General features: G+C 35.9%; 5 protein-coding genes across 12 annotated transcripts; 3 read left to right on the top strand and 2 right to left on the bottom strand.

Moving 5' to 3' along the window:
* Positions 1-1,728: 1,728 nt before the first annotated feature.
* On the bottom strand, positions 1,729-4,202 carry LOC133668696 (sm-like protein LSM7). 2 transcript variants are annotated; one of them, XM_062088654.1, is made up of 6 exons: positions 4,091-4,202; positions 3,925-3,976; positions 3,763-3,844; positions 2,909-2,980; positions 2,315-2,367; positions 1,729-2,117 (listed from the first exon to the last, which is right to left on the bottom strand). In XM_062088654.1, exons 2-6 carry the CDS (start codon positions 3,925-3,927, stop codon positions 2,028-2,030), a joined length of 300 nt encoding a protein of 99 aa, XP_061944638.1. In that variant the 5' UTR covers positions 3,928-3,976; positions 4,091-4,202; the 3' UTR covers positions 1,729-2,027. The 2 variants fall into 2 exon arrangements, with proteins under 2 accessions (XP_061944638.1, XP_061944633.1); XM_062088649.1 differs by having other exon boundaries at positions 3,925-3,981; positions 4,091-4,198.
* A 197-nt stretch (positions 4,203-4,399) lies between these two features.
* Positions 4,400-5,990, top strand: LOC133668689 (large ribosomal subunit protein eL31-like). The gene is made up of 2 exons (XM_062088642.1): positions 4,400-4,599; positions 5,524-5,990. Exons 1-2 carry the CDS (start codon positions 4,514-4,516, stop codon positions 5,804-5,806), a joined length of 369 nt encoding a protein of 122 aa, XP_061944626.1. The 5' UTR covers positions 4,400-4,513; the 3' UTR covers positions 5,807-5,990.
* Positions 5,991-10,925: 4,935 nt separating this feature from the next.
* Positions 10,926-13,793, top strand: LOC133694990 (protein gamma response 1-like). Of its 3 annotated transcripts, none has more exons than XM_062116731.1 (3): positions 10,926-11,076; positions 11,347-12,536; positions 12,858-13,793. In XM_062116731.1, the coding sequence occupies exons 2-3, from the start codon at positions 11,351-11,353 to the stop codon at positions 13,559-13,561; spliced, it is 1,890 nt and encodes a 629-aa protein (XP_061972715.1). In that variant the 5' UTR covers positions 10,926-11,076; positions 11,347-11,350; the 3' UTR covers positions 13,562-13,793. The 3 variants fall into 3 exon arrangements, with proteins under 3 accessions (XP_061972715.1, XP_061972698.1, XP_061972706.1); XM_062116714.1 differs by having other exon boundaries at positions 11,326-12,536; XM_062116722.1 differs by having other exon boundaries at positions 11,308-12,536.
* Positions 13,794-16,147: 2,354 nt separating this feature from the next.
* On the bottom strand, positions 16,148-17,568 carry LOC133698511 (DNA damage-repair/toleration protein DRT100-like). Its single transcript, XM_062121460.1, has one exon. The coding sequence runs from the start codon at positions 17,383-17,385 to the stop codon at positions 16,288-16,290; it is 1,098 nt and encodes a 365-aa protein (XP_061977444.1). The 5' UTR covers positions 17,386-17,568; the 3' UTR covers positions 16,148-16,287.
* A 3,150-nt stretch (positions 17,569-20,718) lies between these two features.
* LOC133703768 (SURP and G-patch domain-containing protein 1-like protein) lies at positions 20,719-26,398 on the top strand. Of its 5 annotated transcripts, none has more exons than XM_062128456.1 (9): positions 20,719-20,923; positions 21,619-22,082; positions 22,874-23,000; positions 23,137-23,243; positions 23,586-23,732; positions 24,382-24,516; positions 24,606-24,785; positions 25,809-25,987; positions 26,141-26,398. In XM_062128456.1, the coding sequence occupies exons 2-9, from the start codon at positions 21,662-21,664 to the stop codon at positions 26,165-26,167; spliced, it is 1,323 nt and encodes a 440-aa protein (XP_061984440.1). In that variant the 5' UTR covers positions 20,719-20,923; positions 21,619-21,661; the 3' UTR covers positions 26,168-26,398. The 5 variants fall into 5 exon arrangements, with proteins under 5 accessions (XP_061984440.1, XP_061984431.1, XP_061984421.1 ...); XM_062128447.1 differs by having other exon boundaries at positions 21,603-22,082; XM_062128437.1 differs by having other exon boundaries at positions 21,550-22,082.
* The last annotated feature ends 570 nt before the right edge of the window (positions 26,399-26,968 follow it).

Raw genomic sequence — 26,968 nt, 5'->3', positions numbered from 1 at the left:
GCTAAACAATTGCTTAAATTTTAGACTTGCAGTTTTAGTATGCTGGATAATTTATCCTTAATAAAATTCCGAAAGAAAAGGGATGGGGTAGGATGGGTGGGAATTTGCTTTCTAACATCCTCTACGATGCAAAAAAAGATTAAAAACAAAAACGCATGTCCTCTTCACCTTGTTCTAGGGTCCAAAAGCATGTTAAAAAAAACAAGTAAGTGTTACGAGTCAGATAAGAAAGAAATAGCACAGGACAAGAACACAAGCACTCGTCTTTCTTGAAGCCTCGTTAACTCAAGCGTTCCTGCCTTTTGGCAGACTTCCCAACCAGAAAGTCAGGCATGGAGGTGGTTCGATGAAACACGCATGACATTGAAGCAGGATAGAGACATTTTGCTGCCTCCCCCGTCAACCGGTCCGTGTGGACATTTAACATTTATTCATCTGTTTCTGCAGCTGGTAATATATGCTCTGTTCACAACAATTTAAACTATGTTTATTAAGCGTCCAAGTATGATATATTTTAAGAAAACAATTTATTGATAATAATTTTGGCTCTTGCCAAGTATAGATGATCGTCCAGATCAGACATGATATACGGTCAGCATGGAATAGAAGCCCCCAATAATTTGTTTTTCGCTTTGCTTGGAAGCCCAACGGCGCTATAACTATAGAAAGAGAGAGATTTAGCTTTTCCCGTTCCTGAATTTGTACCCCTATTCTATAATTTAAACATGAAAAGTTGAGATTAATTCTAAGCAATGCCTGATTTTAAGCGTCGGAAAGTCGTTGAATAAAAATATTGGCACTGGGGCTGAGAGGGATTTTCCTTTAATTGGGCTGAGAAAACTGCCGACGACGTTACCATCAACTGATTGACTAAGAAGATTTTTTCAAATTTGGCAACTAGATGAGATCCTCTCGTAAATTTCAGCACATAAGAAGCTTGGACATTTCTGAGATAATTATTCATCATTCATGACCAAGATATATTCACGGTGTTCAGACTCAACCAACCCAAAGAAAAAACAATTAAATAAATCAGGATTTTTTGGGAGGTTTAGAATTCACAGTGAAAATCTCTAGTCATTGAGAAGCTGAACCTCGCAAGTTGTCAAGTTAACCAACTGGGACGAAGCTACATAGCAAAGAACACCTCGCCGCGGTGCACAGGAATTGTGGCCAGCTGAACAAAAATCATCAGGTTAATTACACATTGAAAGAGAAACGAAGAGAAAATCAAGCGGAAATGGCCGCAGCACATCTATGCAATAATTTTCAAATGCAGAAATATAGCTGTCAAATGACCGAAAGTGCATGGTGGTGGGCTACCCCCACCATAAGCCCACATGTGAACCTTTTACGGTTTTCATGAATAAAAGCATCATGAAATCATAAGTAACCAACTTAAAATCAACTCCCTCTTGAGTCCTTAAACGCACAAGGCACTAACTTGGTTTTATCGTGCATAGTCAGCGCAACTGTTCATTAGTAGAAAATCAATAGGGAGGCACGCCTTGATTTTTCTGCTCGGATCTTTTAGCCAATAAACCCCACAATTTTTTATTGCGTGGATGATGTCGGAATGATTTTTTTATTAACGAGTGTACCAAATAAACGCCAAAAGGAGACAAGGAATAATTGCAAGAACCAAGTAATGAAAATCAAATTACCTGGCACCATGCACAACAATTCAACAGCTTTTCTGTTTGAACTAGATTAAAATAACATCAAGGATTTCAATAACACTTAATTCATATATTTTGAAGGAGGATAACTTAGCAAGCACAACTATATTGCGTGCAATATATGGTATCTTAGACAACTCTGGCAACTAGGTAATAGGGTGAGATAACAATCTTACCATTTGAGTTCACTGAAGATAAAAATTCATGAGCACATGAGTAGACTAAATAGTAGCTCATCACCAGCTACCTCCTTAGTAACGAGGCAATTCTCAAAAAATAAAATGAGAGACAGGCCAAAAGCGCATACAGTTTCAAAGTTAGCGGCTTTGAATATAAACAAAGATATAACTAGGCTCCATCTGGCTGGACAAAAGGGTTGGCAATCTCATCTGTACCATCAGTTGGAGACACCAGCATCACAGCAGTTCCCCTGCAAACCTGTAGCAAAAATGAAACATTCTCCTCTTTATCTCCATACTTCCTATGTCATCTAGGGTCAAACGATTCATTTGCAATCCTACAACACCTCTGATCACAATAAATTTCAAAACATATTCGCCAGTCCAGGATCATATGAAATTATACCCATCCTGTGAATGTTTAAATAGAATAACCAAGATCAAAAGAAAACATACAATTAGGCCAAGGCGCCTTGTCTGATCAGTGGTCTTTAGCGGATCATCAGCATCTGCAACCCAATGAAAAGAAATAAAAATCAATGCTGTGAATAGCACATCCATAATGGTATAGATAAAGCTTCAGCATTTAGTGAGGGTGAAAGTGACTTCAGTTGCACAGATCAATAAAAATGTTGCTAAAGTTAGAGCATATTGGTGCTCAACATTTTTTATATTAGACTATTGTCCATTTCAAGATGATCTCAGTGACATAGAAGTAACTGGTGAGTTGCATGGCATGGCAGGCCACTCTACAAATCCCCAGTGCCATGGTGCAATTCTGGAGTTAACACTATTATAACATAATACAGCGCCCAAATGAAATGATAGTAGAAAGGTGTTGGCTGTTGTTAATATGAATTAAATTGAATGGAATGGCAACTTTCCATGATTCAGGTGACAGGATAACAGAGCCACCTGGAGGGATGCTTGAAAACAAGTCCAGGCAAGTGTTCTTTTAGTCCAAATCAAACTAAATACGGTTGGACACATGCATTAAATCACTGATACAAACTACCATAATACATTACCATAACAACGTAAAACTGTTACCTCTTAGAAATTCTACTGCCTCATCCAGGACAAGGTTTAGTAATTGGTCATATCCCTTCAAAGTCCCTGTCACTGAACCCAAAAGAGCAACAGTTTAGTCTTGCACACCACAGATAGAAAGTGTTAATGTTTTATTTATGAAAGATCTGGAAGCTCTCTCTAAATTTAGTGGCAGAATAAAAAAATTTCAAAGATCTGCCAAGATATTTGCTGGTGACAGAAGAATTACACAAAGTTATTCTTTCTTAGTTATACCCAAACTCAGTTATTAACTCAACAACCACGCTCTTATTCTCAAAAATCTGTCCCACACCCATCTACACCATACAATTTGAAGCATGGCTTGTGCTCCAACTTGTTATGTTCTTATGACCAACTATGAATCCGCATCCTAAATCTTCGAATTCAAAACCTAAAATCATAAAATCTACAGACAGAAAATAAAGGCTAGCAGATCTCTAATTGCAAAAAAAGAGATCATCTGTAAAGATCAAATATTACCCCCCGAAAAATGTAAAGTGATTTCCACTGTTGAATTTTGAAAAGGTCCTTCCATAGTCCATTCTAGTTATCCGCTTTCATACTAACAAAAAGAAACAAACCTGGTGTCTAAAACTCAAACAATAGGGATCTTGTCTGGCCATTTACACCCATATTGTGAAAAGTTGAAGATTACAGTATTGCACATCACACTAGGTTTAAGTAAATACACTACACGTCCTCTCATTTTTCCTTTATTTAACCTAATCACCCCCAAACAATACCAAACAATGCAAAAACAAATCATAATCCAGAAATCCATATCCATAAAATCTACATTAAAAAAGAAGAAGAAAAGTAAAAAAAGTAGTGACCTTGTCTACCACCAGTGAGCTTGACTTGAACACCCTTGTCCACGAACTTAGCCAAATCCAATACTGTTTCTTTCCTCCCTGACTGAAACCACAATTAGTTACACACATTAAACCCTAATCACAAAATCAACAATATAACACACAATCTCAATCCATACTTACCATCTTATCTGATTAACTATACAGCTCCTCTTTACACAACAATCCAATAACCCTAGACTGATACAAAAAGAAGAAGAGCATAAATGCATAGACAGCAACGAAAAATATATCCACAGAAGAAAAGTTATTAAATAAATAAACAAAAAAATCTATGCAAAAAACTTGCTTTTTCTCGGGGAAGTGAAGCGTGCCCTAGATTTTCTCTCTTTCCCTGTCCTGCTGTGCTTTTCCCGCTTTGCTTGCACACCGAAGAAAAACCACAACGCAATTCGTGCTAGTCGGGGTAGAAAAGTGAGGTTTCGACTCCCGGCTTCTTTTACGTCGGCCCAATAACGAAAGCCCATATGTACGGTTTCCTTTGGGCCCAGATAGGAGCAGACCCAGGAAACAAAAGTCTAGGGCTTTTTTCGTAACACAGAAATCCAAATGACAAAACTAGCCTCGGACATGAGGGTATATAAGCAGCAGTTTTGTGGAAAAACGAGGCTTTATTTAGTTACTCTAGGGTGGGCTGCGGCGGTAATAGGGTTTTGTTGTAGCAGCCGATAGGAGGAGGAAGACTGTTTCTGGGAATAGCGGAGCTGCGAAGATGCCGGAGAAATCAGGGAAAGGAAGAAAGGAAGAGGTTATCACCAGAGAATACACCATCAACCTTCACAAACGCTTGCATGGATGGTATCTCACTCATTCACTCTCTCATCATTTATTAAAAATGGTCTAGATCTGATTTAAGAACAGTTTAATTTCATCTTTAATTATTGTTAATTTTCATTGATTGATTGGTTCTATTTGCCATGTTTCTTTTCTTAGTTATTGATATGTTCGCTGGACCGTGTAAACCAACTAATCTTGGTTAGATTGGAAAGCTGAGGGTATTGATTTTATTAATCAGCAACGAAAGAGTACAATACTTAATGGCAATGCCCTGTGATTGCAAATCGAATACCTTAGTGAATATGTTAAGATAATTAGAAGCAACAAAAGTTGGGGGGTTGCATATAATACGAGATCTGTTTTTGCTCTCGTTTGCTATTTTCTCTTCATCTATTTTTTTCTAGATGGGGATGTTGCGTGTGACTGACTTGCAGCTTTGGTTGTTATCGTTGTTTTTTAGCTTTTTGCTTGTGATATAAATATGAAAATGTTTTCTTTATACTTGTTTGTGTTTAGATGTTGGCTGGATTGTTGTTATTCTTCACAGCTTAATATCATAAAATGATTTTATTTCCTTTCCAATTTGCTATCTCTCTTATTTAGATTTTTGTTGTATGCTTTGTTTTCCCTTCTGCGTTATTTTCTTAGCATGTGATGTGTACGCGTTTTCAGAGTACTTGCAGGCAGGGTATTTTGTTGAAACTAATGGTGTACTTTGTGCTTTTGAATGCGACACCCAGGGCTGTTCAAGCTGTAAAGTAACGAAGTTTAAACCTGCTAGATTAATAATTGATGCAATTGAATAAGTTTTCTGAAGTTGTGTTCAAAGCCTTTTTTTAAAAAACAAAGTTGAGATTTCTCATTGCTAATCTAGATTTATAGATTTACTGATGTGATATGTTTCAATAATCTTTGAACTAAATTTTGTTTGATTTCTATTTGAAGCACCTTCAAGAAGAAGGCTCCAAAGGCCATCAAGGAGATAAGGAAGTTTGCACAGAAGGCCATGAAGACAACTGATGTCAGAGTTGATGTTAAGCTAAACAAGCATGTGTGGAGCCGAGGTATTAGGAGTGTGCCACGGAGAGTTCGTGTTCGTGTTGCACGGAAGAGGAATGATGAGGAAGATGCCAAGGAAGAATTTTATTCCCTTGTCACTGTTTCAGAGCTTCCTCCAGAGGGATTTAAGGGTTTGGGCACCAAGGTCATTGATGACGAAGAAGAATGAAGTAACCTGCCTCCTTAGTGTTATATGTTAAGTTGCAGTTTTGGCTATATTGTTGATTCATCCAGTGAATTTCATTTTGTTTTGGATTCTCTTGGAGACATCTTTAGCAAAGATAGTATCCTTGACGTTTTATTTATGCATTCAGAGTTTTGGTTGATGTTTAATTGAGTATTAAGTTTCTTAATCGGCCCTTGCCTCTACAAGTGAACGCGATTTTGTGTGTATCTGCGAATGACATCCTAACTAGGTTGGCTTCATAATTCATAATTTCGTATTTAAGAAAATGAATGGCTGTTATAAGATAAATTGCTCCGTGCTGTTCATGTGCGGTTCCAATCGGCCCTTGTCTAGTTTTCACGTACTTTGGCAAGAACTCTACTATGCAATCTTTTCGTGCGAGCAGAAGTTTGTCTTGTGAAAGTTCAATTCTGAACTTTGTTTCCTTTAGTGGGTATTGCAAGAGATCTGCCACCGCTAAAGCCTACTTGTAGTCTCTCGCGTGCTATTGAAATGGAAATGGATTTTAGCACGCACAAATTATTAAGTCTCCTGTCTAGGATTAGGATTGCTGTTCAGAATGGGTGTTTTAGAAACTTAATACTCAACCTTCAACATTTTTTAAGTGCTGTTGTTTCTTTCAGTTTTCTGGAAGTTTATTTTTTATGATTTTTTTAATCTCAACTTTTAATATCCGTCTAATTAAAAATTGATTTTATAATTTTTTTTATTTATTTTTTATAAGGTTATTTTGGTTATATGATCCAGAACGTGGGGTTTAATAAATTAACTCGAGTTGTTTTTATAGGTTTTTTTAATTGATTTTTTTTTAATTTTATTCTCTGAGTTGATTGAGAACAAGGTTTCATAATTTGTTTTGATTTGCTTTCAATAAAGTTATCATAGTCTTCCAATCCGAACCACAAATTTGACATGTTAATTCGAGTTGACCTAAGTAAACCCAATATGTTGTTATTTTAATGTTAAAAAAAGATATCATCTTGAAAATATTTTTTAGTCAAACTACATTTTTACATGTTATCCGGGTTGTTTTTTAACCCGTAAAATTAATTGGGTCATATCAGATCAATTTTCATATGGTTTTTTTTTCAACAAAAAAAAATTAACAATATCTAAACGTTTTTTTATATATATTTTAAAAAAATTTAACTTGAATCATAGCGTAGCGTGATGCAGGTGAATGATCTAGTATATCATAAGAAAATAAGGAGTTATCCACAGGAAAATTATGGATTAGGCTTCTTTAGGCACCGGTTTTATATATATTTTAAAAAAATTTAACTTGAATCATAGCGTAGCGTGATGCAGGTGAATGATCTAGTATATCATAAGAAAATAAGGAGTTATCCACAGGAAAATTATGGATTAGGCTCCTTTAGGCATCCGGTGCCTTTTGTGTGAGTGTTGTTAACAGCCTCACAAATCAATCTTTATACATTAAAGAGAAAAGCTAAAACATGTGGGATAATTATTGTATATATACCTTTGTTTACTGTGGATTGTGATAGTAAAATAATGAATTTATCATTGAAAAAATATCTCATATTGTTGTCTTTTTAGGTGTAAAATGATATTTTTTTTAAGTTCATTTGTAACTTGAGAATTGTGTAGAGGTGTTTTGTCTTTTTATTATGTGTTTTGCATCGTAAAATTACTTTACTACCCTTGAAAGCAAAAAAAATCATTTTACTTTGGTCAATGGCCTTTTCAACATTTTACCTTTTTAATATACAATTAAATTACAGGTTTGATCTTGGAGTTAAAAAAAAAAAACAAGCCATTAACACAGGGGTATTGATGTCTTTTTATATTAGTTATTTTGTAATTACTAGTTTGGTCAGGATAATAACGTAATTTACTATTTTTTAAATTGAAAGGGTTGCTGACGTGTGCATGCGTTGGTGTATAGAAGGTGTCGTGTATTTTGAACGATGCGCGTGACACCTTCCGGTGGTTGAAAATATGTTTTCATCATCTCATTTATTTCTTTGTCCTGTCATTTTCCTCGATGGGTGACATATGTCATTTATAAGTGATTGGTTTATCGCGGATGACCCTCTTTTTTTTTCTTTTCTCTCTCTCTCTCTCTCTCGTTCCTAAAAAACTAAATTTGACCCTCATTGTTGTTGTTGTTATTTTTGAATCCATCATTTTGGTTTTGATTTTAGTCTTTTTTTTTGTTGAAATTTTATTTTTTTTCAATTTAATTCTTCAATTATGGTTTGTATATATAATTATTTTGATTTTGTCCTTCTGCTTTTGATTTCTTATTTTTTTCTTTGATATTTTTTGTCAAAATTAGTTTTCAATTTTATCCTTCAAGTTAGGTTTATGATTTTTTTCAATAGCAATAATAATACTAATTTCAGTTTGATCCTTTTTCTTTTGATATCTTATTTGTTTTATTTGTTTTCCTGGCAAATGACAAGTTTTTATGGTTTTTAGTTTTATCCTTCAAATCAAGTTTGTGTTTTTTGTTATTTCAATAATAGTAATGGCAATAACAACAACAATAATAATAGTGATAATAATAATAATATTAATTATGGTAATTATAGTAGTTGCAATCATAGTTATCAAACCCGACCCGGTGGTTGACTCGACCAAGGAGTTGAGTTGCGAGTTATATGGGTCAACCTGGGAAAATTAAAAAAAAAATTAGAAGTTTTAATTTTTCATATGAAAAAATTAAGGAACAATTCATATGAATATAGGCTATACATGCTGTAAAAAATAAAGTTTAAAAGAATATTTCAAAAAAACTTTTATCCCACATTGAAAAGATATTATGTTATCCCATATTAAAAAAACATAATTTTTTTCATCCCACATTAAAAAAACATAATTTTTTTCTTGTGAAGATAGAGTGTATTTGCTAAAGGGCTTTAAATTCTACATTGAAAAAATTACTTGTGAATATAGATTATATATATTAAAGGGTTTCAAATCCTTCAAATCTCACATTTGAAAATATATTATATTATCCTTTTAAGTTAAAGTATTTAAACCAAAAACGTTTTTTATCCCACATTGAAAAAGTAATTTTTTTTTTGGAATATAAAGTATATATACTAAAAAGTTTCAAATTCCACATTGAAAAAATAAAACATTCCTTTACTATTTATATAGTGAACTTTGAAAAGAGTTAATAACCAACTAAAAAATATATAAAAAAAGGGGTTTTGTCTGGGTTTGTCCGGGTTGCTTGGGTTTGATCGAATTTTTTCATTGACCGGTCTTTTACCTTACCCGGACCGGTCCAACCACCTAGTCGATCGGGTCCCGGATCGACCCACATGGCCGATTCGAGTTTAATAACTATGGTTGCAATAGTAGTAACAGTGGTAGTAGTAATGATAACAACAATATTACCAGCACTACTAGTACTACTACTAACAACAACAACAACAACAATAACAATAATACTAATGGTGGTGGTGGTGGTGATAATAAAAACAAAAATAATAATAGCATCAATAATAATAATAATAATAATAATAAAAAAAAAAAAACTGGTAACAATAATAACAATACAACTTAGTTCATTATAATAATTGTATCAATAATAATAGTTTTTTTTATGATAATAACACAACAATTATAATAATAATTGGGATAATAATACTAATAACAGTAATAATTGTGATAATAATGAAAATAATACTACTAATAGTAACATTAGTGGTAATAATAATAGTAACAAATAATAATATTAGTATGATAGTAGTAATAACAATGATAATAATAATATTAATAATACTAACAATGATAATAATAGTGATAATAGTAGTGTATTAAGATAGTAGCAATGATGATAATAATAATAATAGTAAAGATATTAATAGCAATAATAGTTTATTGTGATGATAATAGTGATGATAATAGTGATTATGATATTAATAATTGTGATGATAATAGTGATAATAATAGTAGTAGTGGTGGTGGTGGTGGTGATATCAATGCTACTAATATTAACAGTAATAGGAATAATAGCGATAGCAATAGTAATAATAATTATAATAATGATGATGATGATGATGATAATGATATTATTTATTATTAACAGTAGTGATAGTAATAGCTGCAATGATAATAATAATAGTAACAATGATAGCAATAAAAATGATAATAATATTAGCAATAATTCATCATTCAATGTTAGATTTTTTAAGGATTGAGTTTCATAGTTTTTTTATATATGATATTTTCAATTTAATAACTCGGGTTACAAGTTTGAAAAGTTGACATGTCCCAACATTATCTTTTTATTTTTTGCCTTATTGTTTTTTTTTTAAGTTTCATCGTTCAACATTAATTTTTTAAAATAAAAATCGGTTATCCGAGTTTCCTTTGAACCTAATGAACAAACCAATTCACATGGTGTTAGTTTTTATATAGTTTGACCGGAAACTCGTGCCAAGTATCAAGTCTAAGGAATTTCAAAATTTATTTTCTTACCCGTGTTTAATAGCACTACAAAAAAATTTCCATGTTCTTAGTGTTCTTTTCTATATTTTTTTTAAAAATAGTTCGACCCGCGTTAGAATACGGGTCAATGGACTAGTACATCTTATACTAGCGAGTAAATATAATAAAATATTTAAATTGTATCTAATAATTTTAAGTTATTTAATTTTAATTATAATATTTAGAGTTTCAAATTGTAACATTATTTTTATTATAATTAACATCTCAATATAATAAACAATAATAAGATAGCCATTAATAATTTAATATAAAATTATTATAACTTGAAAATTACTCTCATAGTAAAAAAAATATTATGTTTATAAAATTTAGAATGTCTTATCAACTCAACAATTCATCAACTTAGAATTTAACTTAAATAAAAATCAATGAGAAAATTCTATTTTTTTCTTCTAAAACAAAATTATTTCAAGAATTTATTTCTATATTTTTTTGGATTGACTACCTGATCAACGACTCAAGTTCCAAGTTGAATTGATCCCTTTTACTAGCATGAAAATACTATAAAAGCACTATGATCTAGAAAATGCCTCTATCTGGACAACAAAGAATAATTCCATATTAAGTTGAAATTCGGTGAACTGGTCCATTATCAATTCACTAAAGGGCCCAATCAGTCCATTGCCGCGAGGGAAAGCAAATCGTGCCCGCGAAGCTTTTGCTCTGTGGCCATTTTAATGGACAATTAAACCCGCCACCGCCTGCTCAAAATTTCACAACGTCAGATCTAACCACACCGAATCCATTCTATTCAATTACATAAGGTAATCCCTAATTTTTTCTCTCTCTCTTATCAATGCTGTACCCCTTCCATTTCCTTATCTTCATTCCCCGTTTGTTTCCCGAGCAAACGAGGTAAAAAAAATAAAAACCCTCCATTTGCGGAATTTAAAACCTTTTTTTAGGTTATGTTGCTTAGTTTCTCATAATCAATCCTTTTATTTTAACTGCATTTCACGCCATTGTGTAATCAAGTTGGTTTTTTGTGCTTTGAGGATCTTCAAAATTTGCAGGATTTCTATCCATCTTGTTAGAAAAATGAAGGGCGACCTGGAGTGTTGTCCGAAACTAGAAAATGGCGATGTCAAGTATGTCTCTGGACTCAGTACTATACTGGTAGCAACAATCCAGGAGGCGAAAGATAGGATCTCTCAGATAGAATACATATTTTGCAACCAGCTTTACCCGAATTTCCAAGCGAAATCCAAGAGTTTGCAGAAGATTTATGCGGATGCGGAAGGGGCGTGGAAAGAGAAGGAAAAAGATCTCTTGGAGCAAATTGAGAAACTTCGAGTTGAGAAGCAGGAAGTTGTTGAAGGAAACAAGGTTGAGAAGGAAAAGCCGAACGAGAAGGCAAATGCGCTGCTTGCTGCTACGCTAAGAAATCGAGAATCTAGAATTGATGAGCTGGAACAGGAGGTTGTGAAGAAGTCTAAGGAAATTGACGAGGGGATGGAATTACAGAATAAGTTACTCCAATTGGTTCAAACGAAGGCGGCTATGATAGTGGATAAAGGAAGGGAATTGAAAAGGAACGAAGGGAAGAGCAATGAGCTGCTTGCTAAAGTGAAGAGCTTAGAGAAAAATGTTGAAGAACTGCAAGATGAGGTCAGGAAGAAGTCGGAGAAAGTAGCAGAGAAAACAGAGTTGGCAAACAATTTGAGCAAGAGAGTTTTGTCTCTGTTGTCAATGATTGAGGATAATGAGAAGTTGAAGACTGAGAATGAACAACACATGCACAAAGTAGAATGTCTGGAGAAGAATCTTAGTGGACTTAAAAACAAGCTCAGGGAGAAAACGGAAGAAACTGAAGGGGGAAGAGTACTGCAAGCAGAATTGCTTCAACAAATTGATATGAACGCTGTAGAAATCTTGAAGCAAAAAGAACAGCTAGACATGTCCGAGAATGATAAAAGGGAGCTCTTGGAAAAAGTGAATGGGTTAGAGGAGAAGGTCAATGAGCTACAGGAAAATCTAAGTAGCAGTGGTAAAGAGGCTGAAGGAAAGGTTTCGTACGATAAACTTCTTCACAACATTCAATTGAAGGACTCTGAGTTATTGGCCGAGAAGAGGAAGACGAGGGATTTGCATGGTCTTTACATGAAGTTGAGGTCTCAATACAACTACCTCTGCACAAAGTCTGGTCTTACTATGAAGAATACGCTCAAAGACAAACTAGAAGACGAAAGTGGTTCCTTCAAGCATCAGCCGACAACTTCATCTGGTAAGGTTTTATTGATTTTTTACTTCATTTTTCTATAAAGCGGAGAGGAACTAGACGATTGAATTTAGTGGTGATTTGCTAGTAGTTGTAGCTTGGAAGAGAAGTATAAATTGGTGAATTTTTCTGGTAGTTGCTTCAAGATTGACATGTATGTTTATTCTGTTTTTCTCTGAATTTGTGGTGCTTGTGCTTTATAAAATCCTGCAATGAAAAAAGAAGAAGAAAAGAACACAATCTTCAGGGCATGCTTTGTTGTTTACAATAAATTGCATGTACTTCTCTTCCTGATACTAACCAATCTTCCGTTGCTTGGTATTTTAGACGGTGGAAACAAAAGTGTAGATGCATCTGCAGCATTTTGTGAGACGAAAGAAGTCAAAACTGAAAATGAATCCAGCGATCGCTTGGTGGACAATAACGTTGTGAAATCAATTCCAATCGCAAACTTCAAATCTCCTACTTCTATTTTTGTCGCACCAAAATGTCCTCCCACTGTAAAATCCGCTCAAATAATTGGCACAAAGAGACCTGCATCTAGTTGGATAGATACTAGATCTCATCAAGGAAAAGATGGTCCTGACCCTCATGATGATTTCCTTGATACCCCATTGGAGAAACTCAGGGCAGACTTGGACAAAACCATGGAGGAAGAAGTTCAGGATCTCCACATTGTACTTCAAAATGATAAAAACATGGACCCTAGCAGTTCAGATGATGAAACGCAGGATATAAATCTTGATCGTAACCTACGAGAGCAGCAGATGCCAGTAACAATAGGTGGCAAAAGAGGTTTCAAGTATGTTGAACCAGTTCGAAAGAAAGCTGAGCGGCAAAATTTGAAAGGAGTTGAATGCAAGCAGTGCAAAAAATTCTATGACGCAGTTCTCCCCAATAATGGAGGTGATGGTAATAAGCAGAATGTCCGCTGTGAGCATCATGATGGTGTTTCTAGGCATCGATACAAGTATGTTCCTCCCATGACTCCTGAGGGATTTTGGAATATTGGATTTGAATCTGAAATGTGATCTTGAGCTTGAAATGTCTTAACTGTTTATTCCATTAATTTTAGTTTTAAACCAATCTGGTAAATAACTGATAAATGGAAGCCCGTATCTTTGAGCATCTGCAAGATCAATCCTCTTCCCCTGTTACCTGATGTGTATCAAAAGTAAAACTTAACATTAGGTTCCTTTTCTTGTTTACCATTGAGAGACCATATCAATATGGAAATTTACTGTTCCTGAGCAGTTTTACAAAGATCTAGGTGATGTTCCTTAGGCTTCTTTTTATGCTGAGAATAGTCCTTTTACTGTCAGCTGGGATAGGAAATTCTTGCATGTTTTTAAACGACCTACAGTTGCTCAGGGATACAATTATGGTATTCTGCTTTATGACTTGTTTATTTTTCTGATTCCAACTTCCTTTGCAGTTTTTTATTTTTTCCTTTGGACCGCTTTATAGGTTCAAAATCCAAGCTTGATGTGTTGTTTCGAATCTTTCGATCTGCTAAGATTAGAAATGCTGTACCATGTGTAACCTATTTCATCTTCAGTCGTGGCTGTGGCTTTTAGCTTTTCGACAATACTTTAAAAGCTAATATTCCATATGTTATTTTTAGAAGCTAGAATTTGGAGCTTTTCAAAAGTCACAGTTTTCCTAAACGGATACTAATATATGAACCTGGTCTAATAAATGAGGACGGAGCTCTAAGCAAGAGGTAGAGGTACAACTTCCATTTTCTACTTGACAAGGTATAACAACTAAACTAATATAAAAAGAAGTCAAGAAGAAGGGGAAAGGAGGTGTTGTTTTTCCTATCCTTGCTCTGGGTCCAAGATGAAGAATTACTGAAATTTAATTTCTTCAGATTTCGGTGAGAGAACATAATTACTGAAACTGAGATACCACAACACAGAACTTTGATGGAAATAAGATCAATGCCTTTGGAATTATAAAAAAAATATTATATCAACATATTATAAAAAGTGTTCCAGAAAACTGTCTACCTGTTTTGGTATTGGGATTTCAAGATCAACGCAATTGGAATTATATCAACAGCATGGATGGTCACCAGAGAAGTGTTGTGTTTTGCACTTTGATGGGTATCTATGAAAGAAGGAAAGATACCAGGGGAATCTCAGCGTCACTAGTGGATGGTACGCATTTCTGGATTTGGAAGGACGTTCAAGAAGTTACTTAGAATTGGCAGGTTTCATCATGTGCTGTTGGAAGATGTTTCTTTTACCATCTTAATGAAGGGTCATCAAAGAGGATGCCATTTTCGGAGGTAAAACATGTTACCTTTTCTGTTCTGGTCTGTGAGGATGGAGGCTACTAGTCTGGTTCTCGTCAAAGCAGTAGAGACATCTGGTGCACACTAGCAAATCAAAGCCTCTATTGCTAATTGGCTCCATCGGTGAGAAGGGTAGCATTGCTAAATGGGAATCAATTAGGAAGGTAGCATTTATTACTTAGGAACATGCATTGCTGTACGAGAGTCTGATCTCTGCTTCTGTCGTTACTCCTATTCCCAACAGCCATGGCAGAAATGCTGTGTGGGAAATATAAGTGCTATCTTTAATAAATGCATGCGCAAAAGTATGGATATGTTCTATCTTTATGCAAACAATAATTGGTATGTGCTACTGCTTGGTAGGAGCTTGCTCAAATCCAATGTATTGGACTGATTTATCTGAAGTATGCATGGATTTCATTTATGAGATGAGTTGGTTCATAAGATCTTCTGTAGGCCAACTAGATCATCATGCTATTATCGTCAAACCTATTCGCAATATCAAACAATGGAAGAAATTGATTGATTTGTCCTTGCTCTTCTGTACAGCACCGAGAAAATCTGCAGGTTTCAGAAAGTGGAGCAGTAGCTAAAGAAACCCAGGAACCTTATTACTCGTGGATAATTATTTTCAAGTTCAGAAAGATACATGCTTCGATTCTGTTTCAAGTGCCCAAGGCCTTGAAGAACAACAGCAAAACTAAGAAAATAATTTATAAGCGAATCTTTACATACGAATGATGTCGAATATCTTTATGATCCTACCGTTGTTGATCACGTGGATGCTGTTTTTGCCATGCTTGTTCTTTCGGATCCAAAGACTAAAGAAAAAAAACAAAGAGAAAGTGCTTGATATGTTCTTAATTACCTTACCCCAGAGTGATCAAATGATACAAGGACTGCGTCCCGGTCCCGTTGCCATTTTAAGGTAGTATTTGAAAATGCGTTTTAAATAATATTAAATAAATATTTATTTTTTTTATTTAAAATTAATTATTTTTTTATATTTTAAAATCATTTTAATATATTGATGTTAAAAATAAAATTTTAAAAATAAAAAAATATTAATTTAATATATTTTTAAGCAAAAATTACTTTTTTAAAAAACTATTATTTACAATTATTTCAACAATGCAATGGCCATTCATTATACAAATAATTATAATGGTGCTTAGTAGTTAATTAATATTAAACGATCTTAATCTAACTTTCCCAAGAATCTCTGTCCATCTACCTCATGCTGCTTATCACGTGCATGCAAGTTTGCAACTGCCCTACGTTTTGTCCATTTCAACTTAGGATCAACAACAATAAAATCTAGAAATAACTCAAGCTTTAGTACGATGATGATACTTTTACAATAACGACACTTTGACACATCTATGAAACAACATTCACCCGGTACCCCGGGAGAAAAACGAAACCCCCAATTTGACGCTTTATCGGCCGATCAATACACTAACAAGCCCTCAATGGGTTCCCGCAAAGACAATCATTAAAACTATATGAGGATGCTTCAAGGTGATCAAATGGTGACCCAACAGGAATTGGTCCGCAGAGATAGTTATGGCTTAAATCCAAATGCCCCACATATGCCGCCGACGAAAGTGAGCTGGGTATCGGTCCCTTCAAATTGTTGTACGACAAATCAAGAGCCATAAAGTAAGTTTTTGGCCCGAAAGCATCCGGTATGTTACCTTCAATAGCATTCTTGCTCAAGTTCAACATCCCCAAACCGGTACTACTCAACAAAGACTGTGGCAATGGACCGGAAATCATGTTACTATCCAAGTTAAGCGTAGAAAGAACCGGCATGCTGGCTATCCAGTCTGGTAGCCAACCCGAAATCTGATTAACAGACAAATCCAAGTCTGCAAGCCGATACATAACCGATATAGAGCTTGGTATGGCTCCACTAAGCTGGTTTTTACTCAACAATGCACGGCTAAGCATTTTCAAGTTACCAAAATCAGAAGGTAACTGACCAGTCAGCATATTGTTGCTAAGATCCAAATGCTTCATGTTTGCCAACTTTGTAAGTGACGAAGGAATCTCTCCAGTGAGTCCGTTATCGGCAAGATTTAAAACCGTGAGTCTCTGTAGATTCCCGATATTACCAGGAATCTTGCCAGAGATCTTGTTACCTATGAGATCCAAGATTCGGAGATTACTTAAAGAAACAACACATTCAGGGATTTCACCTGAAACCCCTTTCCAGTCTGCTAGAATGAGAGTAGACAGTCTGTCAAGTTTGCATATTGAAGGGTTGATGGAACCTGTCATGTAACCTGACCTGCCAGCTTTTTCGAAGATGGGGTCTTCGGATTCACCACGCAGGTTGATGTCTGCGACTCTGCCCGTGGTGGGGTCACAGCTGATGCCGTACCAGTTGGAGCAGCAGTTGGTGCCTGCCCAGGTATTGAAGATGCCTAAGTATGGTTCATCGAGGGTAGACTTGAAGGCTTGTAACGCTGCTAGGTCTGATGTAGTGCAGCTGGAAGTGACGGAGATGAGGGTGAAGAGGAGAGTTAGTGTTGTGAGTAGTAATACACTCATCCCTGATGATTTTGAGTTTTGCTATAGTAAAATGCCGGAGGAGGTGTTTTGCTAATTGCTAGAATATGGTAGTTTTGTGTTTTTAAGAGGAGGATGGCGGTAATGAAAACAGAGTGCGTTGAGAGAGAGAGAGAGAGAGAGAGAGAGAGATGATCAGAAGGGGAGAGGAGGTTTTGGAGGTTGGGAGACGAGGTTGCTTATATATATTTGTTCTGGATCAGTATGCCCTTGATATGTTGTCTAATTTACAGTTCAAGATCATACTGTGATCATTACATTTTTTTTGATAAATAAATACTGTGATTAGTTGCTTGCACATGCACAAGCAGCTAGCACATTACATGATTTAGCTGCATTTGTTTCTTAATTCCGATTCCACGTTAGTTTTTTTTTTTTATATATAATATAACACAATCTATACTTATCTACAGCTTGATCTTAACCCGAGAGCGGTTAATTGACATCTTAGAAAGAATAATTCTTGGAATCAACCATTAACTTTTTCTGCAACAAACCTTCCAGCTCTCTCTCCTGGTGATATTATGATGATACACTACATTGCGATCAAATCCCGAAGGCAGGCACGAAATATAGGTGAGGTAGGCCCATGAGGGACCCTAGCACATGCTTCCTCAGTCACCAGACAGGAAAGGTGAATCCAAAACACAAATGCCCCTTCTCCAGCTTAGCAGTTTCTAAGCAAAAGGCTGCGTTTATAGCATTATCTACTGGAAAATGCAAAAACCCGAAGACTTTCAGTTGAGAATGGACAATGGCTATATCATCTACCACAATGGTACTAAGACCCTACCATGATTTCACTATTATAACCCCCCATCCTAATGATTAAGACGTTTTCTTGTATTCAGTTTTTACTTTTTTCAAAAGTAGATCTTGCCATGTAAAACAAGTTTACTATAGCAAAATAATCAGTGCTATTCTTTAGTACTGGACGAGAATTCTTCTACCAAATTATGGGTTCACGAATTGATTAGGGATGCTGACACAATTCATCCCTTTGTAGCTGTGGAGCTGAGGACATCTGTCTTCTTTTCCCCTTCAGAAAGAATCTCCGTATAAATTCCGGACCATTGTTCTTTCCAGGTCCATCAATGAAATACGAACTAACGACATGAGAGAACCAGCATTAATGTATATAAGCATTCCTGTTAAATGTCAGTCTTACCTAATCTTCAGGGGGCCTTTCTTTCAGTCCATGTCCCTCCATTAAATCACACCAGGCTCTCCTTTTCTGACAGGTCTTCCATTTCATAAAATCAAGGATGAAATCAGGCAGTGACTTGTATAGGACTGAGTTTGAGTTTGATATACTGTACTATAATTATGCTGTCTGGGTGCCATAGCACATGTATTATGTACACGCACACATGGGGGGTGCTCTGTAGTTTTTCCCTACTTTATAAACTTTGGATTTAGAACGAAACATTACCATTGTCAGTAGTGCCTTTAAATCGTTTCTTTTGTTGCTAAAGATCTTACGAACCACGTAAAATATAGGATAAATTTGAAATATTTTCTCCACTATATTCAGCAATGCTTCTCTGCTGTAAAATTATTACATTGACTTCATAGTCTCCAAAAAGTCTCGTTTCTTTTTGGTAAACGATTAAGAAAAAAAAGTTTCATCCTGGCTTCTGATTTTTAATGTAAACGGTCAATGAAATCCAATGATGAGCTCACCTTTTAAATTTTTTTAGAAGGAAATATGTGAGAACAGTATCAAAAAGATGAAAGAAAAAATATATAAAAAAGAGGACAATATTTGAGCGTATAAATGGCCTAAATGAAGGATACATGGGAAATGATCACCCATGAAAGAACATGGAGTTGTCTTGATTAGAAAATCATGGAAAGTTTTGAAACTTGTCATGTGAGAATGGCCAACCTCCAACATACACCTCTCCTCGTCAAAAAGGCGACAACGCCATGAGATTTTAAATTGCGAAATCACCACAGAATAATATAATCCAACTGTTTCATGTCGGTGGAGAGACAAGAGTCGCGGTAGCTATTTTGCACAATCACCTGTTTCATTTTTATTGAGTTTGCTCTGTTGTTGACCTGGCTACACCTATACTAGCTTGTTTTATTCTTGGTGGTCCTAACAAACCCGATGAAAATATATATGTTTTGGGATATTCAGATTCAAGCACTTGTTTATCCATTCATGGACAAAGCACGTGTCTTGTTATGATTTCTTACAATTTCTGTATTGCACTGCAACTTTGTAATGGTTAATTATAAAGAACGAAGCTCGAATGGAGTTTTTCTTGAACTTGAGGGCCTAGCTGCAGCCTTCATTCCAGAAGTTTGCAATTCATCTGGGAATGTTAGTCGATTTGCTTACAGTTGTGTTTCATGAAGAGCAAAGAAGCATTTAACAGAACCACAAGAGTGGGAGACCCACACTGACTGCATTATGAAGAGTTCCTTGGCAACACACACTTCACCTATCGTCTCTCCTACAAATAACTGCTAACAAAATGATTATCAAATAATTGATTGGTTTTCTCACTGGTTTGCCAAAATCAAGCAAGATATCCTCAGTGCCATGCGCGCAAGTTTCCGAGGGGAATTGAAGCTGCTCATAGCTCAACTGTCTAGAAGCTTCTTCTAACTCCCTCACCTACTTCATTCGGCAAAGAGTTCCCTCTTTCTGCCATACCCACAAATAGTAAACAAGAAACATCCCTCAAAAAATAAATAAAGCATCTTATACGTATTGAAACAGGAAGTTAAAGAGAGTATTTACATACAGAGCAAGGAGGAGAGAAGCGTTCAGGTAATGAAAGAGAGTAGTTGAGATGCTTCTTGAGTTGTGGTAAGTAGAGCAGAAGCTCTTGAGTAGAAAGAAGCTGAAAGGTAAAGGGGCTATTGCATTTAAGATTTCTATGCTCCTACTTGTCTCCATGGAAATGGAATTTCCTCCAGGTTCTCTTGCATTTTCGGCTTCTTGCTTTGATGGAGCTGTACAAATAACTCCTTCAAGAATAAGAAAGAACAGTCTCTCATCTTCTTTTAAGCATCAATTTGATCCTCGAGATTGTTGGACAGGTGGCCTTAGCTCCTTACCTGCTACTGTTTTCTCACAAATAAAGTCAGAAATAGGATTTGACGAAAACAACACGGGGTAATTCTCTTCAAATATCATATATTATAATAAAAAAAATCAATTTTATAAATGTCTATTTTATAATTCTTTTTTTTAAAAAGAAATAAAGAAAATGAGAAGGGAAATAGTGTTTAGAGTACCGTAGCACATATTTTCTCAAAACCAAGGACAATAGTGTTACTTTTACTCTGTACATAAACGAAAGCAACACCTTACCCTCCCTCTATTTCCCCAATTTAGACGGTCCCTTCGAATAAAAAAAAAATAAAAAAAGGGGCTTAGCAGCCTTAGCTCATTCTCGGATCCTCCATTCTCTATGAAGCCCCCAAAAGAAACAGAAAATCATCACGATCGATCTTAGTAAAATTCACAAATTGACATCAACGCTCGAAATAAACCATTCAGGTACTATTTATTCACTTGTTTCAGATTTCATCTCTTTTTTTGCCAGATTTGATTTCTAGGGTTTCCGATTCTTTGTTTGAATTGTTTAATTTTTTCCGTTTGAATTATTTTTCTCTCATATCTCCCGTACCTGAATTGAATTCATGTCAGTTTATTGGAGTTAGTGATTGATTATACCCGTCAAAGGATTGGGAAAATTCGTTTTTGCATCGATTATAGAATTTCTCAAGTATTTGGGTTTTTTCTATGATTGGGAGTCGGATTATTTTCTTGCAATGAGTGAAAGTTTTTAATAAAAAAAAGCTAAGAATACTTTTTTTTTTAAAGGATCATAAAGATGCTAAAACAAATATGAGAGTTGAAAAAAATGGGATTTGGGCTTGCAAGTGGTTGAAGTCGAGGGGTTTTAGAAGCGACAGAGTGGTTGGGCAGGTTCGGTCTAGTTTCTGTGGATTGTTAATTTATCGCTAGCAGCTTTGTAGGATTAGTAATTTTTAGTCCCATTGGAGTCGCAGAAGATATAGTTTTTGTGAATTAAGGATATGGGTGGATTATCAGTAACATAGTTGTTTATTTTTCCTTTTTGTTTACTATTATTGTGATATTAAGAAACGCAAGATTTACAGTCGCAAAGAGATCAGGCCTAAAGGTCGCCATGTATGTCTAAATTGCTTGAAAGCTTACTTGTCAGACAGTAACTTCCTGTAAACGACCTGAGGATATTTGGCTCTTTAGCAAATGGACAAAGGAGCACCGTCCAGTCTGTTTGTTAATGATGGTTCATTCATGGAGAAGTTTAAACAACTTCAGCAAGGGAATGGGAAGGAACAGGAAAAGGATAAGGGGGCTGCAGAAAAGGATTCTAAACCCAAAACAATTGTTTCAGGGTCTGTGACGCCTAAACCTTCTCTTGGTAAAGTAACTATGCAGTTGAAGGCTAACGATGGACGAAAGACCCCACCGACTACTTCGGGTGGCAAACTTGCTTTCAGCTTGAAACAGAAGTCAAAGCTTATGGCACCTGCGGTTAAGTTGGGTGAAGATGAGGAGGATGAAGATGAAGTTGATGCTGTAAATGCTTCAGGTGATGTATCGGCAAAGAGGCAGAAGTTGGGTCAATTGGATACCTCTGAACAATCATCGAGACGATTGGATGTTGGTAATTACTACTAATATATATAATCTCTCATCTGGTTGAGTTGAAGTGAAAGCTTATTGTGAATTCTTTGCTGTTTCGACTTCTTGATTGATAGATGACACATGAGATATTTATCATTTATGAATGTGGCTTTACATTCTGACAAGATGTCTGTTGCAGTGTCAGATATGATCTTAGTTACCACTCATGCACACACGGCTGTTAGAGTGCTTATGCTTATACCTATTTCTTTCTAAAGATTCGTATTCTATTCTCTTTTTTGCTCGTAGTTTTTTATGTGTTTGAATTTGTATTGAGGATTTGCATGTATGTCACGAGTATATGTTCCTTTGATCTTCTCATCTGCAAAACAGATGACTAGAGCAAAATTTTTTTGTAAAATGATTTCCTTTCTCACCCCTTCCCCTTGACACATTTGAAGTGTTTAGTAGCTATCAATCTTCATTAATTCCTAAGGTCTTCATGTTGTTAAAGCTTTTATTTGTATGCATCTCTTCCAACAAGGAGCCTTTAGCTGTGGAATAAAGTTTGTCCCTGTTGTTAAGTAGAGTGCGATTGAAACCATCATCTGGGTATGGCTACTCTGATCTTGACTGGCAAATGAAGAGGACAAATCGTTCTTGAATGTTTCTTGTCTCATGAATGCAGCTTATATCTTAAGTACCAACGAACATTGGTGGAAAGAGATGTTCAATGAAAGATTTGGCATTTGTGGCACGCATGCTACAAGAGTTATTTGCATTCCCTTGTTCATGCTCCTGGTATTAATCAGTTTTATAAGTGATGTGCAGCACCACCTCCCCCAAGTGATCCTACTGTGAAGAATGTTGCAGACAAACTAGCAAGTTTTGTTGCTAAACATGGAAGGCAATTTGAGAATGTTACACGCCAAAAGAATCCTGGAGATACACCATTCAAGTTAGTCATGAGTAACATTAGCTTCATTACACAATGATTTTCCTTTTAGTTCTGATAATATTCTTTTACTTTGCTTCATGTTGCATGTTGGGGTCTTCAATGCTTTATTTATAAGTGGTGTTTGTGTTATTTGCAGATTTTTATTTGATGAGAATTGTGCAGACTTCAAGTACTATGAGTATAGGCTCGCTGAAGAAGAAAAGGCTCTTTCACAGAGCAGGGATTCTCAAATCTCTTCTAGTGGTTAGTACTTTGATTACGATCCTTGTAGCAGTTGTATTCTTTTTGGCTGGGAGCGAAGGCTGTTTGAAGCTTCCATGGCTGCATTTTCGCTGCCCATAAGTCCAGGAACAAAGTTCACATGTTGATGTTGACACAAAGTCACTTCTTAAGATTTAAATTTTCTTCATTTATGACTAATAAAAAATGCTCGACATATTAAATTAGTATTGTAACGTTGCTCTAGGAGAAGGACGTTATTTGTTTGCTGTCTTGTTGAGGTTCTTCGCTTGTGTTGCTGTGTTTAATTTTCCTTGTTCAAATTTTGTCCATCATAGAATGAAATTTTCATGTCTGTCTGCATAGGTGGTACAAGTACTTCGGCATCTAAATCCACAGGTAGTTATCAGAGCTTGCAGCAGCAGCATTCAAATTACCAAATTCCTGCTTCAGCTCTATACGATGATGCTGAAGAGCCAAAGGGTTTGATGTCAACATCTTCAGGAAGAACTGGTAATAGCACATATCAGTATGCAATGGATATATTTGAAAATTTTGTTTCTATTGATAACCCAAGAGAAAAAAATCTGTTCTTTAAGTTCTTTTAACAATAGAAGCTGTTTGAGCACACTGGAGATGTTCGCACTTGGTGAAGGTCAACTGATTGGAGTCTGTAGATTGTATGAAATTAGATAATCCTAATGTTAGTTTATCCAATTCTGTACCCCTGCTCAAACCTTTCAGGCTTGGGTCCCTCCAAATCCATCAATCTCTCTCTACAATAGAATGCTTACCAAACAGACTTTGTTTCACACTTCTTTTACTGAATTGGCTTCATTATGTTTAAAGCCAATTAATGTTGGATAGTTGGTTTGTGTTCCAACGTTATGTGTCAGATGTTTAAAGAATATATGTATTGGTTGTGTATTACAACGAGTGTCTAGAAATTGCTTTGGACTCGCATGATTTTTAGCAGTTGCATTTTTTTATCATGATATTATCATGTAGAGAGGTACAGGTGGCAAGTCGGTACATCACTCCTCTCTTGTGTGCAAATGGATGAACTTCCATGTTATGTTGGGAAGCCATCAATCATGTGATGTGTTATGCATAATTGTATCCATATGTTGAATTTTGGATTTACTTCTCTTTCATGTTGCAGGTGAATCTAGTGCACCAGCAGGTACAGATCCTATAGCAATGATGGAGTTCTACATGAAGAAGGCTGCTCATGAAGAGAGGAGGAGACAACCTAAACATTCTAAGGATGAGATGCCTCCTCCTGCTTCCCTTCAAGGTTATTATATGCTTTGTGTGCAGAGAAATTGTGGTCTCCAAATGATTTCTTCATATAATGGTCTTATTTTGAAATTTGTGGCACTGCAGGTCTTTCCAAAAAAGGTCATCACATGGGCGACTACATCCCACCAGAAGAGCTTGAGAAGTTCTTGTCTACTTGTAACGATGCAGCTGCACGAAAGGCTGCTACGGAGGCTGCAGAAAGGGCAAAGATCCAGGCTGATAATGTTGGGCATAAACTCTTGTCCAAAATGGGCTGGAAAGAAGGTCCCCCCCCTCCCCTTCTTCTTTTTTTCTCTCTCTCACGCACACATGTGGGTGCACATGAAAAACTAGTTTTCTGTGAAGTCATAAATCATGAATCAAATAATCCTTTCATGATGGGATATTCACGGTGGTTTCTTTGCATGGCAGGATTGAAATTATCTTCTCTTCAACAAAATAAATAAACTATTCATAGCATGTTTCCTCTAGTTCATTTGGCCTGTGTTAGCTCTTTTTTTACCAGTTCCTGATTTGTACCATGTGTTTTAAAGTGTACTTTAACAGCTACATTTTGCATGATGGGTCTGCTGGGAATTTTGAACCAAGTGTGCTCGTGAGTCTTTATTTTGCCAGTGCCTAATTTGTACCATGTGAATTATCAATAGCATTTTGCATTATGTTTTTTGAAAATCGAGATGGAGTTTGATTATGCGCATGTTTGGCTGTTGAGGCCTTGAGGGAACAATTGTACAGGGAGTTTGGGAAACCTGAGATCTGATGTGAACAATCAGTCAAAGGAATGAAATTAGAGCCTTTATTACTATATTGATAAAGTGTACTTATTCTAATGGCTTACCTTTTTGCATGTTGGTTCAGTAAGGAAATGGGAACAAGGTGTTCTCATGAATACCACTTCTTTTTAACGTGAAAGATTGGAACTAAATTTTTTTTGATGATTATTTATTGAGGGCCACAAAGCAAGATTATAACTGATCTGCTTAAACCTCCTTGAAATGTCCACAAGTTGCTTGAATTTTGTAAAAGATGGATTATGTAGATTCAGATGCATGGTATACAGATGACTCATGTTCATTTCTCCTTCTCAATCAACATATGTGGTTTGAGTTGGAATCATTAGTGGTTTTGTTGAATTCCTCGTTCGCAGCATGACTTGGGATGTATTATTATACTTGAGTGGACTGTAATGATTTCTGAAAACTTAGTTGGACATCTCTATTTATTTAAAACTATTTGTTTTTGCTCTGTAATGTGAAGTGGAAGCCTGAAATAGTGTGTGGCATTCAGGTGAGGGTCTAGGGAGCTCCAGAAATGGTATTTCAAATCCGATCATGGCTGGTGATGTAAAGAAGGATCACTTGGGTGTTGGTGCTCACAATCCTGGGGAGGTGACTGCTGATGATGATATATACGAGCAGTACAAGAAGCGGATGATGCTTGGTTACCGTCACCGGCCGAACCCCCTGGTATTATCCCTTGTTTCTCTTGTTCTCCTTTTTCATGTATCTGATGTTTGCTATTAGTTTAATAAATCAGTCCATTATATCCTCCTTGGAATTGCAAGTTCAACTACTACAAGGCTAACCTTGTTCTGATGATCTCCCGTTTCCCATTGGCAGAACAACCCTCGAAAAGCGTACTACTGAGCAATATTTCACTCAAGCTGTTTGTTTGTAGACTGTCTTCAAGAAATAATCAGGTGTCGAATTGCTTATTATGCTATTGGATTGTACCCTGTGACAGAATGGGAGTTGTCTAGAGGTTGCTATGTTGTGTGGAATCAGTGCTCAAGGATAAATTCCGTCATATTCTTTTTCTGCTTTCATTTTATTAGTGGTGCAGTATCGGCAAGGAAACGATCTTCTGCTTTCATTTTAGTTTGCAGTCCTCCTAATATTTCGATCCATGTGCACAAATTAAATTTAATTATTGAAGAATCTAGCTGGCATCGACTATGGCCTGAGGGACAGAATGGTAGATCGATTGCCGTCAACCCATCAAGAAGTGAAATAAAGCACTGCCCTCTGGCTTGCCCAATCTTTGTTTTTATTTTTCCCTGGTAGGCAGGCAAGTTGAGCCCTCTGCTCTCCTGGGTTGGTGGGCCTCTTAACTGTGTACATGTTTGGGAGTAAGGTAATTTTTATTTTTGCATGTTTTTAAAAAATGTGTATTTAAAAAAAATTAAATTGATGTTTTTTTTCTAATGTTTTTCTAATGTCTGATATTAAATCTAAAAAAATTTTTTTATGAAATTTTTTTTTAAAAATATCATGATGCACGACATCTTTCACGTGAATAGTGTCTGGTAGCGGTGGCAACCTCCAATTGGAGGCTGGGTGGCTTGGAGCGAAGCATGCTCCTGCGGAAGGGAGGTCCCCTGCATTATAACAGTGTGCATCCATCCATAACTCGAACTAAAGATTACGGCAACCAAAAGTGAGGGCAAA

This window comes from Populus nigra, chromosome 1 (genome assembly GCF_951802175.1).
Source record: "Populus nigra chromosome 1, ddPopNigr1.1, whole genome shotgun sequence".
NCBI classification, from domain to species: Eukaryota; Viridiplantae; Streptophyta; class Magnoliopsida; order Malpighiales; family Salicaceae; genus Populus; species Populus nigra.
The sequence above is the reverse complement of the archived record's forward strand: the minus strand, read 5'-3'. Positions and strand labels throughout refer to the sequence as shown.

Coding starts and splice junctions, on each gene's coding strand:
- LOC133694990 (XM_062116731.1), top strand. CDS start 11,351: ATGAAGGGCGACCTGGAGTGTTGTCCGAAACTAGAAAATGGCGATGTC. Junction 12,537..12,857: donor TCAGCCGACAACTTCATCTG/GTAAGGTTTTAT, acceptor TTGGTATTTTAG/ACGGTGGAAACAAAAGTGTA.
- LOC133668689 (XM_062088642.1), top strand. CDS start 4,514: ATGCCGGAGAAATCAGGGAAAGGAAGAAAGGAAGAGGTTATCACCAGA. Junction 4,600..5,523: donor CACAAACGCTTGCATGGATG/GTATCTCACTCA, acceptor TTCTATTTGAAG/CACCTTCAAGAAGAAGGCTC.
- LOC133668696 (XM_062088654.1), bottom strand. Junction 2,368..2,908: donor GGCAGTAGAATTTCTAAGAG/GTAACAGTTTTA, acceptor ATTGGGTTGCAG/ATGCTGATGATCCGCTAAAG. Junction 2,118..2,314: donor CAAGGCGCCTTGGCCTAATT/GTATGTTTTCTT, acceptor TTTTTGCTACAG/GTTTGCAGGGGAACTGCTGT.
- LOC133703768 (XM_062128456.1), top strand. CDS start 21,662: ATGGACAAAGGAGCACCGTCCAGTCTGTTTGTTAATGATGGTTCATTC. Junction 22,083..22,873: donor ATCGAGACGATTGGATGTTG/GTAATTACTACT, acceptor AGTGATGTGCAG/CACCACCTCCCCCAAGTGAT. Junction 25,988..26,140: donor GTCACCGGCCGAACCCCCTG/GTATTATCCCTT, acceptor TCCCATTGGCAG/AACAACCCTCGAAAAGCGTA.
- LOC133698511 (XM_062121460.1), bottom strand. CDS start 17,385: ATGAGTGTATTACTACTCACAACACTAACTCTCCTCTTCACCCTCATC.